The sequence below is a fragment of the Pseudonaja textilis genome, chromosome 1 (assembly GCF_049901715.1).
Source record: "Pseudonaja textilis isolate UNSWEBS1 chromosome 1, rPseTex1.2, whole genome shotgun sequence".
Taxonomy (NCBI): domain Eukaryota; kingdom Metazoa; phylum Chordata; class Lepidosauria; order Squamata; family Elapidae; genus Pseudonaja; species Pseudonaja textilis.
In genome coordinates this window covers 208444187-208461702 of record NC_141990.1, presented here as the reverse complement: position 1 = coordinate 208461702, position 17516 = coordinate 208444187, and the positions used below count along the sequence as shown (strand labels likewise).

Below are 17516 nucleotides of genomic sequence, written 5' to 3'. Positions count from 1 at the left end.
CTGCAGCTACATCTATGTCCTTCAAGGCGTTTATTTTACCTTCCGCAAAATCCTCTTTCTCATTTTCTCGTGCTGTCATTTTATTTTCCTCTTGTGGCTTCAAACTCCTAATCGGTTTGCCGGCTCCCCAACTTACTTCTCTGTGAATCGTTTCTGCCATCTCTGTTCTCCTTTGCGCTGCCATCAACACTTTCAAACTTGACTCCCTTTCCCAGGGCCTTGTGCTTCCTGATCTCTTTTCCCATGGCCATTCATTCTGCTAAAACGGGGCTGTGTTTTATGTCTACTTCTTCCTCTCTCAATTAACATAAGCTACAGATGATCACCGATTCTAAAGGCAGTGAATAGTAAAAGCTGCAATGGGAATCTTAAACATTTGTTGGTGAAAACAAGGTGTGTGCGTTTAAGGATATTTGTGTAAAATGCATTGATTTGGAACAGAGATGGAATGATAGAAACAACTTGTTTTATTGAAATCATTTGGTCTTAACAACCAAGCATTCTTTATGCTTTTGTGTGTGTGTGTGTGTGTGTGTTTACAGAGTACTGACCAAGCTTCCATTATGAATTATTTCACCTGTACTTTTTCCCAGCTTAATTTTTATTCACAGTAGTGGCTGAAGTTGCTTATAAATCCAGCAAAACACAGGAAAGGGAGCAAAGTCTTGCGTGAAATAAAATAAGAACATCGTAATTTGATACCAGAGTTTATTTTGCATTTCTGAAATATTAGCAAAATTGAAATAAAATTAAACTGTAGGATATATACAGAGAAGATATTTTGATATGTCATTAATGATTTTTAAACTTATGGCAGAAAACCTGTAGGTGCTCAGATATTGCTGGAACGTATTCAGGTCAGTACCAGTAGTGAGTTCCCTACTATAAAGGGTAATATATACCTTTTATATAACACACACACACACACCCTTTATATAACTTATAAAGGATAAAAGTCAAAAAGAAAAGCTCTTTAGTGGGTAATACATATACACAATTGAGGAAAATACACATTTAATGCTATAATACAGCACTTAGGAGTATATTTACTTAGGAGTAAATGCAATGGAATCATTTGTAAACCATCGCACCAAGACAAATTCCTTATGTGTCCAATCACACTTGGCCAATAAAGAATTCTATTCTATTCTACTTCAGGGAAGAATCACAATTCCTTGCTCACGTCATCAGCAATCTCTGCTTTCCACAGGCACCATAGAGAAGCTATATCAAGCTTCATAGTAGGGCGAAGGACAATGAGATTCATTGCTTCTCACAGATGCATCCAAATCTCACTGTGTTCTTATATTTCTGTTTGAAGTCAGTGAAACTTTGATGCTTGTTATCTGGCCTTAGTTTCAGCTGATAAGGACTCTTGCCTAACATAATGCGTTAATGGTTTTTTTTACTTTAAGCAGACATAGTGGACTTAGTTCAAAATGGATGGGAACCATTAAACGATCACTTTATTGGGTTTTGCTTAAATTTGCACCTTTAAAAAATGCAATAAGTATTTGACAACTCAGTATGTTCTAGAAATAGGACTTTTTACTAGGCCAGTGTTTCTCAACCATGCAATGTCAAGATATGCGAACTTCAACTCCCAGAATTCCATAGCCAGCATGTTTGGAATCCTGGGAGTTGAAGTACACACATCTTGACATTTCCAATATTGAGAAACACTGATCTGTACAATACAGAGGTTTCCTATCTAAGAACATTTGGTTTACAGAGCAACAGCATTGTGTAAACCTATTTTTCTCCACAATATACAAATAGCTGTTATTCTACAGAGCCAATTAGTATCTTCTCTCCATCCCATTTGTGTTGATTGTACCAACACATTAAGAAGAGTAAAATAAATGTTACATTTATGCTATTGTAGCCTCAATGAAAATAACAGGTTTATGGATTAATCTTAAAGGGCTCACATCTCCAAACGTTTATTCACATCTCTGCAAAAAAAGAAATGTTTTTTCCTGGGGTAGCAAGAGATGAGCAATTACTTGTGCTCACAAAAATGACAGTATACACAAAGAGTTCTCTGCTTGTTCCTTGAAACACTAACCTCTACAATACAGTACAAGGTTACCATCAACTCATTTTTCACTTGGTCTGTATAGAATAAAGCAATTGGTTCCTTGTGAAGTGCCTAGGGAAGGAATTATTTGGACATTATATAATCTAAATAAAAGTCAGCAGCAAGAGTATGAATGGAAAAAGCAAATTTTGAACATGCTGCATTTTTAAAAAACAGGCAGTTTTTCCCCCCATATTAATTATACATTGTGCATTTTGTACATGATACTCATTGTATGAAGTGTTATGTAAGTGTTGATTGCAAATGTTTGCAAATTTTTGTTGTTTGCGAAGAGCTACTAAACCTGTAGCCTTAATTCCTTCACTTTTTTAAACCTTCAGCATTAGAGACAAAGTTCCAATCTTGCAGAAAAAAGGTTCTGACCTCAGAAAGCAACTCAGAAGTATGTTGCAGATTGTATAATTCATATTCTGACCCATAAGGATTTTTCTGATTTAGTCACATATTGAATCCTGGAGTTGGCTAGCTTACTCTGCCAAACTCCCTAGACGATATTGAATGCTGGTTTTTTGGAGTTGGAACTAATTATAGTTAGCTGGAAACAGAGGTACTATTCAGCTGGTTCTCACCTACTTGGGTGAACCGGTAGCAAGAATTTGGCATGGGTCGCCGAACCTATAGCAACATCTAGCTGGCCACGCCCCTAACCCGGTCACCCTGTTTCCGCTCACTTGCTTGCCCCGCCCACCCGATGCTCGCTGCCCCAGTTTAAAGGACTGCTCCCCCGCCCTAGCCATGCATTTTCAAGCAGCCACTTGAAAACACATGACTGTGGGCAGAGCAGCGGTCTGTTAACCTGCAAAACTGTTCCAAGGCTGGATTCTTCATGGACACTAGAAGTATCGCTTCCCCTTGTGAGTAAAGTGCCTGGAACAAGAGGGAAAGAACACTGGGGGAGGGGGGGAAATCCAACCATGGGGAAGTTTGCAGGAGCTGCAAATGCAAGTCTGTTTACCTGCAGAACTTCTCTAATGCTGAATTTACTTCCCCTGGTGAGTTTGGAGGTCTTTTAGTCTAAGCCCCTGCTCAGGCAGGAAAACTGAGGATGCCAAACTCTTGAGTAGAGGTCCTGGGAAAGGATCTGAAGGCCAGCCAGGATTGTATAAGCGGACATTTGTTACAGTGTGCATTTCATAATAAATATTTAACAATTGTACTTTACAGAAAATATATTAAAGGCTGGAGCTCCATGTTTAGGTATTAACTAAGCCGTTGTAAGAAAAATGCACTAAATTGGAGAAAATGGAGGAATGCATAAGGGCATTAAAAAATTAACACAATTAACATCTCACAAGTGAGAATTACTTGAACTACTTTTGTAATCTTAAAAATATAATTGTCCATTTAATAAAGCACGCAAGTTTTATTTAAAAAAAAAAATGGGACTGCCATTGACCAAAATAGGTTGACTCTATTTTGCCTTATTCCTCCACTTCAGTTACTTCGATTTCTTTCTTTCATAAAGTTATATACTTTTCTGGCTATTTAATCTCACATGTTTAAAACCAATTATGCTACTGTTTTACTACTTCTTTTTAAGGAAAAATGAGATTTAAAAAATAACATAATAAAACACAACAAAAGTTAAGGTGGCCCACGATTGAGTCTTAAAACTTTTTTGTATGCTAGAACCTAGTGATGGATAAGTGATTTCTCAGATCAGGACATTTCTGATAACAGGCCTGAAAGGAAACCACTTTTAAGGTTCATTGTTTAAAATGTCATTTAGTTAGTCTGTAATTTACACATGCACACACACAACTATATTAAGTCCATGTATCTTCAGTGGCTTCTGTGTCAGGGCTCATTTATCTTTTGTTCTTCTTAATGATAATGAGAGCGAGAGTGAAATAGGAATGAAGGCACGACCTTACTGTGTCTTAATACAAGGCACATCAAATGATAGGTAGGTCATGATCCTGAAAAATTAAGACTACAATAGTAGAAAGTAAAAAACAAAACAGAATGAGTGAGTCCCTGGGAAGATAAAAAAAGAACAAGACATAATGAGAAGAAGAGTGATTTGTTTAATGTTTACTATTTCCAGTTGATAATTTCATACATAATAAACTTCAAGAAGTATGAATTGTCACGGGTCCCAGACATTAAGAGCGGTTAGGTACTTGGGGAATTGTTGACGAGTATTCTAACAAAATTGCCATCGTGGGGGATATAACAAAACACAAAGCACCATTGAATCAAAATGCTTCTTGCCACTTTCTAAAGTCTCTTCATCAGAATGCTTTTTACTACCCTGCATACTTCCAATATTAACAGTGGGTGGCGGCAGCCTGTATTTTTTACTTTCTAGCAAAGTTTTGGGGCCCAGGAATGTGCTTGAAATAAGTGATGATGCTGATAATGGATACTTTGTTTTTCACTTCTTAAGAGCATTTTTTTAAAATAAGCATCAGATCGGTGCCTTGTAAATCTTTAGTTTAGGGTCTTGGGGCAAATAGACTCTCTTGAATTTTACCCTAGGGGAACTCTAGCATATGTATGCATATATGCACACACACTCAAACTTTGCATCACAGGCAGAAATACCAAATTTGTGTACGTCTTCCAGTCTTGTTTTGTCTAGTAACCATTCAACATCTTACAAACTTGTGACATGCCTTGTTTAACCTTTTTAATTTATTTATCAAATGTATTGCTGCCCAAGAGTTACTGGGTGCTAAGATTGGTGACCAATACTTTGATAAACAGAATAAACCTGCCAATTTCAGATACCATGGCAACCCTAACCATGTATGATACATCAGTTACTCCTTCAGCACAAATTTACAGCATATTGCACTTACTTATGTGCTTTTATTTCCCATCTGCCCAACACTTAGTTTTGTAAATTTACTTACCTCTGCATCCTAAATCAGTCCTTTAAGGCACAGCAAAAGCCTTAACTGTGGTTATACATATTACAAACTGCAAACTTAGTTTAAAATCATCTTAAAAGCTCTGGTGTTTCATCTGTGTTTGACAAATTATCACTCTGTCCACCCTCTATACTTTGCTAAGTAGATTATATCAAACAGAGATAAAAACTGAACTAATTAGTGTATCTGACAATATAGTTTCACCATCCACAAGGAGTGTTAAAGAATATGCCAAAAAAATTTGGCAATTTACTGTGTTTATTAAAACCTTAGTTTTTGCAATTTTCTGTTAGGCATAAAGGTAATGTTATTTTGTACAAAACGCTGAAATCCAAGCTTTCAACATAATGAAAACTTCAAACAATTACAAAAAATTAATCTCTTTATTAACCAAAAGTAAACATTAAAATCAAAAGATTCACAAATCTATTTATTACACAGAGTTTATGTTCAGTCCTGACTCTTCCAAGGTGCTGCTGTCAATTCCTATTTTCTTTTGCTTACATTCATAGTTGTTCTCTTTTATTTTTCAAAACAATTTGTCTTTGATTTTGAATTCTGGATCTTTCCAATTATTTTACTGAGTATATATTCTACAATTTAGTAGTGACTAGGTAAAGAATCCAGATTCATTTAGACAAAAGCAACATAAAGCCTGCACATTTTCTAACAAAGCAAACTGAGTTGTAGGACTAGCTTTAAAGCAAGCAATTTTTTTTAGCAAGTATGATGTAAAAATCCACAAATCAAAGAAAAAAATTGCAGTGGAATAGCCAACATTTGGATAAATTTTCTTTCACAGATAAGGCACCTTTGCTCTAAAACAAGGAATTTACCCCAGCGAGGGTAAATAGGCTAAAAACTCTGAACATTTTATTTCTTTCCCTCAAATCCATCCACATCCATCAAGGGGGAGTCTGCAAATGCATCCTTCATTTTATAGTGATTTTTCTTATAATATTTCAGTAATTGAAATTGGGTTAGAAATCAGAGGTTATACTCAACTACCATTCTGGAAAGATGGTTTACTAAAAAGTTGATTAAGAAAATGTAAGTCTAAGCAAACCATTGTTCAGGATGGATAAAAATATCAATTTATCACATTAGATTGTTTTAACAGACAATATATGAGAAGCATGTTGAATATTTTAAAACTATGCATTGGTAAGTATTTTTGTCAGCCCTGGGAGCCTGACATTCTTATCTTGCCAGCAATAAGAAAGTCAAGGAGGAATATTTTAATATATTTCTTCAATAAAATTAACATAACCTGAATGAAATAAATACTCACATTTATAGGTGAATGCAAAATACCTGGACACCAAAACTTGAAACAAACTTTGTGTTCTCTAGAAGCTCAATTTCCAGGAACATTTAATGCTTGTTCTCTGTGCCATTTTATTTTAATTCAACTGCAGCTCTTTTCCTGAATTCCTTATATACTCTGTCATAAAAAGAGCCTCTCACACTGTACATAAAAATATTTTCTGTAGGAGAAAAGTTACCAAAAATAATGCCAAATTGTATGCACATTTTTTAAAATATAAGTGGAATTTGCTTTGCTTTTGGATATTGCCTGTTCTAATATGGCTGTATTATTTAGTCATGAAAAGGAGGAGGAATAGGCAACAGAGCCTCAATAACAAAATATTTCAAGAATGCACTACATATGAAATAAAGTACTTGAACTTAACCGATGTCAAGGATCAAAAGAAATGCTTCCTTACATGTTACAGAATACTTATTAGATACAGACTCCAATGACCTTGAAGCTCGTGGCTTGCCTTTTCCCCTCCTGTCTCTCTCAGAACATGTTTTGCTACTGGCAGAAGATGCTGTCAAGCAAAACATTGAAAAACTGGTATCATTTCCTAGCCGCTTAGTTGAGCACTGATACTAAATATTTTATGATTTGGTTTTTCACAAGTTCTTTTTCTCTCTTCTCCTTCCTTGCAGGTTTGATTGTTGCAACACTGGCAATATGCTGGCTACCGAATCAAGTTCGAAGGATCATGATGGCTGCTAGGCCCAAGCAAGACTGGACAGTCTCTTATTTCAGGGCATATATCATTCTCCTCCCCATAGCAGACATCTTCTTTTATCTTAGCTCTGTAGTGAATCCACTCCTGTACAACGTTTCCTCCCAACACTTCCGGAAAGTCTTTCTTCAAATCCTCCGATGTCGCCTGTCCATAGAACATGCCAACAAACAGAAGTACTTGGCAACTAGTTTAAACTCTGTAGCCAATGCCAGCCATTCCAAACGCCCATTGATCTTCATGTCATCCAGGCGAAAATCTTCCACTAAAGCAGCACAGAAGGTTTCCTCAAATATTCTTCAGGATGAGGCTGAAATTGACTCCAATTCACCAAAACAGAGTCCCGAGTCACTGGAGCTCAACGTGAGAACAATGCCTCTGGAGACTAGCGTAGATCCAAGTCCTGTTAACCAGAATGGTGTTTGCGAACATGAGTAGTAAATACCCATAAAGAAACATTACAGGATTCACAATAGGCTAAAACAAGAAGCAATAAAGGAAAACAAAAGAAAGATTTTACAGGCAACAACTTGTACCCTCCAAGTTCAAGTACAATAGACTTTCCAATAACATGAATAATAGTGCTTTTGTATGGACGACTGTTGATTTTTTTCCCCTTTGTTTCATTTTGTTTAAAGTGCATACTGGAAAAATCAGGCAACTAAATCTATTCTGCAAGTAATGAAGTTGTTGAGACTTCTTTCAGATAAAACACTCTTCTTTTGGGAAAGCAAACAACAATATCACAATGGAAACCAGCTGTGCCTTTGAGAGAAGCAACACAGGGAGAATGATGGCAACAAAGGAAATCTTCCCTTAGAGTTTAGCAAAGTGCAGGTGATAGAAACGGCAAGCTAGACAGCAGCATGGTTGTTAATGCTCCTGCCCTAGGCATGATGCCAGCATTTCCTCGCTTCTTTGGCCTGGGCCCATTACAAAGTGGAGTGTTGCAACAGCTTATACAAACAGAGTTTATCTTCCCTGGAGTACAGAAAGTCTGGTATCCAGCAGAGGTCATGAGACAAGCTGCAGAGGAGGCACAGGACTTGCGATACAGGATCCCTGCGACACAGAACAAGAACTAGTTTAGTCTAATATGAACAAATACGCTCTCTACTGTCTATTAGCAATTCCTATAACTGAAGGGCTGTCAAGCATTCACACGGTGACTATGAATGCCAGTGCATGCCAGGACATTCAGCTCATTAGTACTTATTATGTATTAATAGGAAAAAAAATAAGGCTTAAATAAAACAGCATTACTCTTAAAACATGTCATCCCCTCCAACCCCTATAAGGCCTGAAAATGGGGAGTGGGAAATGTGTTGTGTCACACATTGTAAGTGTCGAAAGATATTTAAAACCTTTAAAGGTTTAATATTTGAATTTGACACAATTGTCAGAGTATTGTTTGATTTTCAAGAGAATCCATAGCCAGTTATACATTTTAGATATTCTTCAGTATTTCTGTAAAAAAAGCTGTGCAAAGCTCATAGGGAAACGTAGCAGAATGTTCTACATTACATGGAAGAAATGATTAGAAAAATCTTTCTTGTAACTAGGCTATGGCCATACGAAGCCGAGTACACTGTTATTAATGATATACGTAAAAGATTTGCTTCAAAAGTTCTGGTGGTTATAAAATGAACTCTCCTTTAATACACGCTCTTATAGAAACATACACAAAGTGAACTGCTTATATTCTGCACCCAGCTGTCATATGACCTCAAGATCTCTTCTTTCATATCATCTGATAGAAATTCAGCTTTGGGCTGGATACATAAATAATATGGCTGTCAAACACTAACACTGTATACTTCAGTTTCTCAGACAATTTGCTTTGGGGATTTCTGGAAGTAACCTTCATAGTTAATTTAAAACAATTCTTTCCTTTTAAGTAAAACTTGTGCTGATCCTGCTCTCTTTATTGGGAAGAGAATTAAACATGGATGAAACATAAAAAATGCATTTGCTATATTCAGGGAATTAAATATTTTCAAAAATATATGTTCCAGCAAAGAAAACATTAGCTTGTGTTGACACTCAACACTCGATAATATGTAAGAATTTCATTATCTCCTATTTAATCCACGATTCACTGCTGATCAGCAAATAAGTACCATTTTAGAGCTAGAAAAACAAAAATGTTTTACCTGACACGACAGTACATTTGATTAAAAAATGTACTAGGAATACCAATAAAGGCACATATACAAATGCATTATTTGCAATATTTAGGAATTTGCAATTTAAGTCAGTTAATATTTAATATATTGCATTCTAAAGCTGCACCCTTGAATGGGCCAGTCCAATTATTAAGTTGGTTCAATTGACTCTATTCTGGTAGAAAACAGATAAGACTACTAAATTTTGCACATAAAAATGGTTCCTTGCCTCTAATTGAAATTCTTTGAATGGTCAACTGTGAATTCATACATGTGGGGTATGTTCTCATTCAAGACCTACTGAAAATACTCTAGAGCTTAAAGAATTTCTTGATGGGAATCCCATCGCTCATATATAGTCCATTTGACTGGATGTGGCTCCTATTGAATTCTTTCAGTTACAGAGACTGATACAACAAATCCAGAGAAATACAGTTAGTTCCTTGTGGAGTTAAGAGGGCAGTTTGTGTGAATTCACAGATGTTCATTCAAAAGTTATAGATGAACAAACCATTTTTGTACTTCTAAGATAACTAAAGGAAAGATTCTTCCTCCATTTTTCAGAGAATAAAGACCAAGGCAACAACTTTGGATAAAAATGAAAATCTTATCCAGATTTGGAGAGGGCATATTTGCTTAGGGGACTTGTAACAAAAGACCTGCAACTGTAGGTGTCTAATTGGAAAAAATGTTGAGGAGAAAGACTCAGCCTTGAAAAGGGCTGTAGTCTGCTACAAAGAGAAGTTGTTGCCTGCTCTTTGAACACTGAAGAAAAGGGGTAGCTTCACACTCAACGTGGAAGGATTGGGAAACGGAAGGCATTTTCATTCCTAAATGGAATGCAGACAGGCCTTCAGAGAAATGGTAGTGATATCTGAGTGAAGGATGTCTGTTAAGAATTAAAAACAAACAAACAGATTTCAATGTTAAGTAAAAACTTTGTTCCCCTGCCTGCTGAGCTAAAATAACTTATATTATGACTGTATGCATCAGAAGATATTTATTTATTTCTCATTTATTAACATGGTGCCTAAATAAGAAATAAACACATTTCTTCTGACAATCGTAAAGTGCTTCATGGCATGCAAAGTGCCTTAAAAATATCAGCAAAACAATAAAAGGAACTAAATTGATGAACAGTATCAAAATATACATACAAATCTTTCCTCTGCATAATACTCCACCCACAAAATACCCCAGCAAAAGGCCTGCACGAAGATACACGTTTTGATGGTCTTCCAAAATGACAGTTGGGCCAGAAACATTCATGCCTCAGGCTTTATATTGTATTAGAAGACAGGTATTGATAGAAAAAAATGTGACCCACAAGGTCACATTTTACATATGGGACCCAGCAGGCCAACCATACCTGAGCTTGTAGGGTGGGCAGTAACAGTAAGTAAGGTTGTTGTAATACAGGTGGTCCTAGACTTATAACCATAATCGAGCCCCAAATTTATGTTGTAAGTAAAACATTAATTAAAATGAATTTTGACCCATTTTACGACCTTTCTTGGCACAGTTGTTGAGTGAACCACTGCAGTTAAGTTAGTAACCCCGTTGGTAACTGAATCTGGCTTCCCCATTGATTTTGCTCATCAGAAGTTCGTAAAAGGGGATCACATGACCCTGGGACACTGCAACCCTCATAAATACGACTTGCTAAGCACCTGAATTTTGATCACGTGACCACGGGGATGCTGCAATGGTCCTAAGTGTGAAAACCAGTCATAAGTCACTTTTTTCAGTGCTGTTGTAACTTTCGAATGGTCACTAAATAAACTGTTGTAAGTCAAGGACTACCCGCATATGAAGCTATGAAGAGCTTTACTGCACCTGGAAGCCTACAGGTGTAGGATGAGAAAGACAAAGGTTTCACACAGGTATTGGAGATATAGCCCCACTTCAAAAACATTTTATAAAATAATGACAATACCATGCACTGGTGATTAGAAGGAAAAATAGTAGCTTTCAAGGTATTGAAGAGGGCTGAAACATTGTCTTCTTGAATAGTCTGCTAAAATGCTAAAGTGCCTACTTTAGCAGAGGAGGAGACTTTTGTGGAATAAAAACCCTTTATGAAGAAAAGCGTTATTTAGTTTCTGACCTGAGTGTGAAGGGACATAATAGCTAAATGGATGGAAGAGACAACAAAGTTTTACTTTTGGATATATCTGAGTGAATTTGGCATAATGGGGAACCAGACAGAACCTTGACATTGAGGATAATTGAAAAGGTATGGGTTTGAGAAAGAACCACAATACAAACCCTAACTTTGTGAAGAGAAGGCGGCAATCTTTCGATAACAAGCCATGGAAAATTAGAGCTGGTGTGTGATGGTGTGAGAGGAAAGTGAAAGATGTGTAGAGAGTGCAAAAAATGGGAGGATTCTCCTCTCAGGAACAATGACTGCAATTGGGTGGTTAGCCACCATGCTTGAACAAAAGGCAAGAGGAATATGTGAATGAGGGCCCGAGGAAGCGGTGGTGGTCAGCATTATAATGTTTTAGGAAATCTATGGGTTTGATCAGGAATATGGAAAGCAGGAGGATAATGGTCAAAATCCAATGCCCATCCTAGAAAAAGCAATGCAAGAGCACAAGACAGCAGAGGGCAACATGATTGGCTTGAACCTATATCTGATATAGCACGGGTGTCAAAACTCGACCACATCACATGACATTCTGTGATGTATTGTGATGTTTTTTGCCTTTGCGGAGTTGGGGTAGGCGTGGTCTGCATGTGATGCATCTGCCCCACGGACCACCAGTTTGACGCCCCTGCGATATAGAGAAGATGACGTGCAGAATGAGAACTGAGATGAGATCTATCGTGTGTTTTTCCTTATAGAATGCATTTTGGATCTGAGGGGGAATGGACTTTCTAAACTGGCAAATCTGGCATCGATACACGAGTACGGGGTGGAAACTGGATTTCTCTGAGGGCCAAATCAGCATTATCGTTCTCCTCCACAGGCTGGCGGTGGAGGGCAGGGAGCAGGGAGGGGGAGCCAGGACGGATGCTTTCTGCAGCACTCTGCCAGCTAATACAAAGTGAGAAAGGGCTACACGCAGCCTCTCCGCTCCTTGTTTTCATTCTCCATGACCTCCTGCAGACTCTGCCGGCTGAAAACAGGCCGTTTTTGGCCAGCAGAGTGCTGCAGGAGGCTAGGGAAGCAAAAAATGGGCCATGGGGGAGTACACATGCGGCCCATTTTGGCCAACAGAGGCACCGCGGGATAGTCCTTTGGTATTTCCAGGCTGGCCCCACAGGCTGATTTAAGCACCCTGCAGGCCAGATCCAGCCAGTGGGCCTTGAGTTTGACACTCTTGCACCAGTAGAATCAAAGCAGCAGGGTGAAAATTCTGCAATTGTATGGCCATGTGAAAAGACTTAGCTCCTCTTCTTCTTCTTCTTTTTTTTTCTGATTGAAAGGAGTGAGCCCTTTAGAAGGTTTTACACATACATTGAATTATTTTCTTGATGCTGAAGGTAAAATTGCAGATGCCTCTGGATTGATTTATTATATGAATTTATACAGCCACCCATCTTGCCATCATGACTCTGGACAGCAAAGAGAAAATTATTGACAGGAGATATAAAATGTTTTTGAAGTAGGACATATGAGGTACGTGGTAACTTTTGATGCACAGTGCAAATTTTGGATAAAGACAAAGGGTTCTCATGGTCTCAGAATTGGCTGCTCTAAGAGTCTGCCTCCTTCTCCCCAGAGTAGCTTATAGGTTAGAGAGGGGATGGCACAGAATCTGTTTTGCTACCACTTGGCAAGTTTTACAAGAGTCCACTGTGCGACCTTTCCTAAGGGATAAACAACATCCACAATTACCCGATGAAGAAAATTTGCTTTTATAAGGCTGAACATGCAGAATGGGGCCTTGGAGGCAGCAATGCCTGATCCAAAAGGCACATGAATGGGGAGAATGTCAACAGCCTAAGTTTTAAAACAAATAAAAGTAATAAAATGGCATCAAAATTAAGCAAAGCATGAAGAAAAAAAGAAAAAACCAGGGAAGACCTCTCAACAACCCAGATAGATATAGTTACGGTCCAAAGCAACTGGCAAAGCTAACACATGAAGACATTGCTTATGTCATGGTAATTTGTGATAAAAGAGTTGTTTTCTGAGTGTGATATGTTTTTCCCGAGTGTCTTCATACAGATAGTCCTTGACTTATACCCACAATTGAGCCCAATATTTTGATAGCATTTTGCCAGAGTTATTAAGCAAATTGCTACAAATGTTAAGTGAATCATGCAGTCATTAAGTGAATCTGGCTTCTTCCATTGATTTTCCTCTTCAAAAGCCAGCTCAGGTTACAAAAAGTTATCACATGACCCTGGGGAAGTGCAATTGTAATATATATATATAAGTCCTGAATTTTGATCACGTGAAAAACTGGTCGTAAGCCACTTTTTACAGTGCTGTTCTAACTCTGAATAGTCACTAAATGAATGATTGTAAGCCAAGGATTATTTAAAATAGGGTTTTCCCCCTTGTCTTATTATTTAATCTTTCTACAGTTTGTTTTATATAATAATAAATGTATACATTTATTTTAATTATATATAAAATGTTATGATTTTAAAATATTTCATCTTTTATGCGATACTGACATATTCAGCTACTCAATTTGTGTAAATATGTTATTATTAAAAAAGTAAATTGTAATTAAAAAATAATACAATTATTTTTAAAAAGAAATAAGAACAGAGTGCACACATGAATGATTACAGTATTTTCAGGATTTTTTTTCCTGCACTAATTGGTAACAATCTTTATATCTGTGGGGGAGAAGTAAAACCTGTGACTGTATTTGCAGCATCTTGCTCTGCTGGTCCAGTTTCCTGGGTGAAATTGATGGAAACTTCCCCAATTCCTGGATATAAATATCACCTTTTCGAATTGCTGTAATTTATACAGGTCCAGGCTTCCCTGGAGGATGGACACAGCTTGCAGAAGTGAGGAACTGTTAAAACTACTCAAAAAGAAGAACTGTCTCTGATCAGAGTGACAGTAAACATGACTTTGCTATAGCTGCACTGGTAAAATAATTGCTCAGATCTATAATCATCTGAGTTGGGAGGAGTGCCTTTACCAATCCCTCTCTTTACATTAATTTTAAAAAGTTTTTATGGGGTGATATGCAGACAAAAATAATGTTTCCCCTTCCCATCCACTCCCCCTTCCTCAAAGGATGGATTAATTCTTCTGTGCAAGGGGAAAAACTCTTTTATTTGCAGAAAATGAAATTCAAGATCAACCCACTTCAGAATGGGTCATTTGGAAGGGGCGAAGTTTGTACTATGGCCTAAGCAGGTTCCTTGTGGGAATCCATGTACTTTGGGTTTCTTCCTTCTTACACTTTTCCCCTTTATCCCCTCCCTGACCTTTAAAAAGTCATTTTCTGAGTTTGTCTAATACTGTTTTTAAAGTATTTTTTAAAAATCTATTTGTTGTTTTAAAAATGCATTCATATTTCAATTATTTTTTTGTAAGCTACAGTCAAATAAAAAGATTTTTTACTTTAACTTTGACCCCTAGAAATGTTGGCTTTTCTATAAACATTTACATTTGCGTCATCTTTGGTGATTTCTTGGTTATTAAAGGTCTGAGATGTCCTTCCAAGAAGAGATGAATTTTAAATAAATTTGGTGATTGAACACCAGATATTTTTTTGTTTAAAAAACAAAGTCATATTTTCCCATTGGAAAAATAAGATTTTCTAGGAGATGGATAGGGCAAATGTTTATTTATTTATTGAACCTCAGATAGTAATTTTGATTAATAATGTTTCCAAATTTGTAGCACAAATGGATTCAGAATATGTTGATAAATTGTAGTATGTATAGGGCAGCCTTATTAATTACTATGGTTCTACTAAAGACCACTTAAGTTATTTTTTTACTGCTGCTCTTCTTTTTAGTTTGGTGGTTGATCAAACAAAGAAGACTTTGAGGAAATATTTTACTTAAACAGACATCCTTGCAGACTGAGGAATTGCATAAGGCTCTTACTTCTGCTATATTGAAAGAAATAAAAGTAAGGACATTGAACTGTTTGGGTCAGAAATAGAAAATTTGGTTTAGAGCATATCTGTAAAGGTTCCCCTTGCACATATGTGTTAGTCGTTTCCGGCTCTAGGGGGCGGTGCTCATCTCCGTTACAAAGCCGAAGAGCCAGTGTTGTCCAAAGATGTCTCCGTGATCATGTGACTACTGGAACGTTATTACCTTCCCACCAAAGTGATCCCTATTTTTCTATTTGCATTTTTACATACTTTTGAACTGCTAGGTTGGCCGAAGCTGGGAGAAGTAATGGGAGCTCACTCCGTTATGCGGTGCTAGGGATTCAAACCGCCGATCTTTCTGATAGACAAACTCAGCCTTAGCCACTGAGCCACCACGTCCCTTTTTCATGGAATTCATGCCATGCCAGGGAAAATGGTGAACTTTTCACACTGTTTGTGTTTCACAATTTAATCTTGTATTTTCTAGGATGAACTAGGATGTGGTCTAGTGGTTAAGGCATTAGGCTAGAAACTGGGAGTTGTGAATTCTAAGTCCTGCTGTAGGCACAAAACTAGCTGAGTGACCTTAGGCTAGTCATTCATTCTCCACTTTAGGAAACAGACAGACCACATCCAAAATCTTGCCAAGAAAACAGGGATTTCTCCAAGCAGTAACCAGGTGTCATGATGGATTCAAACGTACCAACTTTTCCTCCCCTCTGGGCTACACAACTACCACATGAATGTTGCAGTTCCATTAATAAGTTATTAACATTACCTTTTTTTGCTTCAGATCCATATAATTGCACAATCTTAAATAAAACTTTGGAAGGTTAAGATAAAAGAAATTTTGAACAATTTTCCTTTCCCTGGAATTATAATATTTTGATGCTGCCACTTGGAAATTAACTATGTTCATGTATTCGATATTGAACATCTTTTGAATCTGAATTCTACTTTAATATACATTTTGATTTTTTCTTTAATATGAAGGAAAAGTATCCGAGGGAAAAATCTTGTAGATTATTGGCTCCTAAATTAATAAAAATGCCTTTCTCTACAAAGTTTTCCTCTTTCCCCTTATCAATGGTTTTATATTTGTCATTTTGAAGGTGGATAAAGATTCTGCAGAATGTGCAAAAGATCACCTAATTTTTTTGTAATATGTTTCTTCACCCAATTTCTTCATAAAATATTGACAGTGTCTTTGCTGGAAGACTTAAAACCTTTAACAGTACATCTCATGCAATCTGGTTTATAAAAGAACATCAAACATTGGATAATATATTATCTGTGGATATATTGAACATGCAGTATATCTGAATATCTCCAAACATATTTGGCTGTGGTTGTTTTGCTGCAGATGGAAAAAAAAACCCATTGAAAATGGTTTAATAGAGATTTAATACAACAACTTGCTCATCTTTAGGGTTATTTTATTCATTGGGATAAGTTTAAATAGTTCTAAAGTTTCTGTGAATACAGTACAGGAATGTACAAAACCAGACAAGGTTCATTTAAAGCAGATGTCCCTCCAGTAACCGGACAGAAAATCCTACCAGTTTTCAGTGGTCAAAACCCCTATGAATTGAGCCCCAAACATCACAGTAGCTACTGCCGGGTCTCCAGCATCAATAAATAATAGCTCTCCCTTGGCAACAGGCTACTGCATCATACACCAACAGCTGAGTAGTCTCCATTGTCAGCTCATGTAAACTTGCTGCAGTAATCATAGAGCAGGGGTCTCCAACCTTGGCAAATTTAAGATTTGTGGACTTCAGCTCCCAGAATTCCTCAGCCAGCTTTGCAGGGGAAGGAAGAAGGAAAATGAAGAAGGAAAGAAAAAGAAAAGGAAGGGAGGGAGGGAGGAAGTTCTTCCTTAGCACTTGGCCACCAGCAGACAGCAAGGCTCTTCTGGAGGACAAGGGATCTCCCCAGCCTTGCCTGGGCCACCACAGGTACCCCCGACACAAGTGATGTTGAGCTGGCCATGCCCACCCCAGCCACTCCCCTGAGGTCAAACACAACTCTGATGCGGCTCTCAATGAAATCAAGTTGGCAGTTTGAAACCTAACCTCTATCTCAGGAACCTTTCCACCACATGAAAGACTGGACCCTGGACAATAGTTACCTGGCATAGTTGTACCTACTGAAGGCATCTGCAAGAAGATTATACTATCTTTTTCAAGCTTCAGGAATCACCCCACCTCCAAGCTCCCAATTTTTCTGATCCACACTGGCTGGTTTCCCATAGGCCCAAGTCCAACAGCAATCCAAGTCTCAATACAGTTATGATCTTACTACCT

General features: G+C 37.4%; 2 protein-coding genes across 3 annotated transcripts in view; one reads left to right on the top strand and one right to left on the bottom strand.

Annotated features, from left to right (window-relative positions):
• The window catches only part of GPR39 (G protein-coupled receptor 39), a 173887-nt gene extending 163643 nt beyond the window's left edge, over positions 1–10244 (top strand). The window contains exon 3 of the mRNA XM_026714641.2: positions 6934–10244. Coding sequence (XP_026570426.2) covers positions 6934–7454 — 521 coding nt within the window. The 3' untranslated portion in view covers positions 7455–10244. The remainder of the gene's footprint in view (positions 1–6933) is intronic.
• The window catches only part of LYPD1 (LY6/PLAUR domain containing 1), a 70100-nt gene that overhangs the window by 33930 nt on the left and 18654 nt on the right, over positions 1–17516 (bottom strand). Inside the window, exon 3 of one of the 2 annotated variants that reach the window (XM_026714642.2) lies at positions 5342–8078. The exons of the other annotated variant lie outside the window; for it this stretch is intronic. Within the exon in view, the coding sequence (XP_026570427.1) occupies positions 7840–8078 (239 nt within the window). The 3' untranslated portion in view covers positions 5342–7839. Of the gene's footprint in view, positions 1–5341; positions 8079–17516 lie in introns of those variants that run through there. 2 annotated transcript variants of the gene reach the window in all.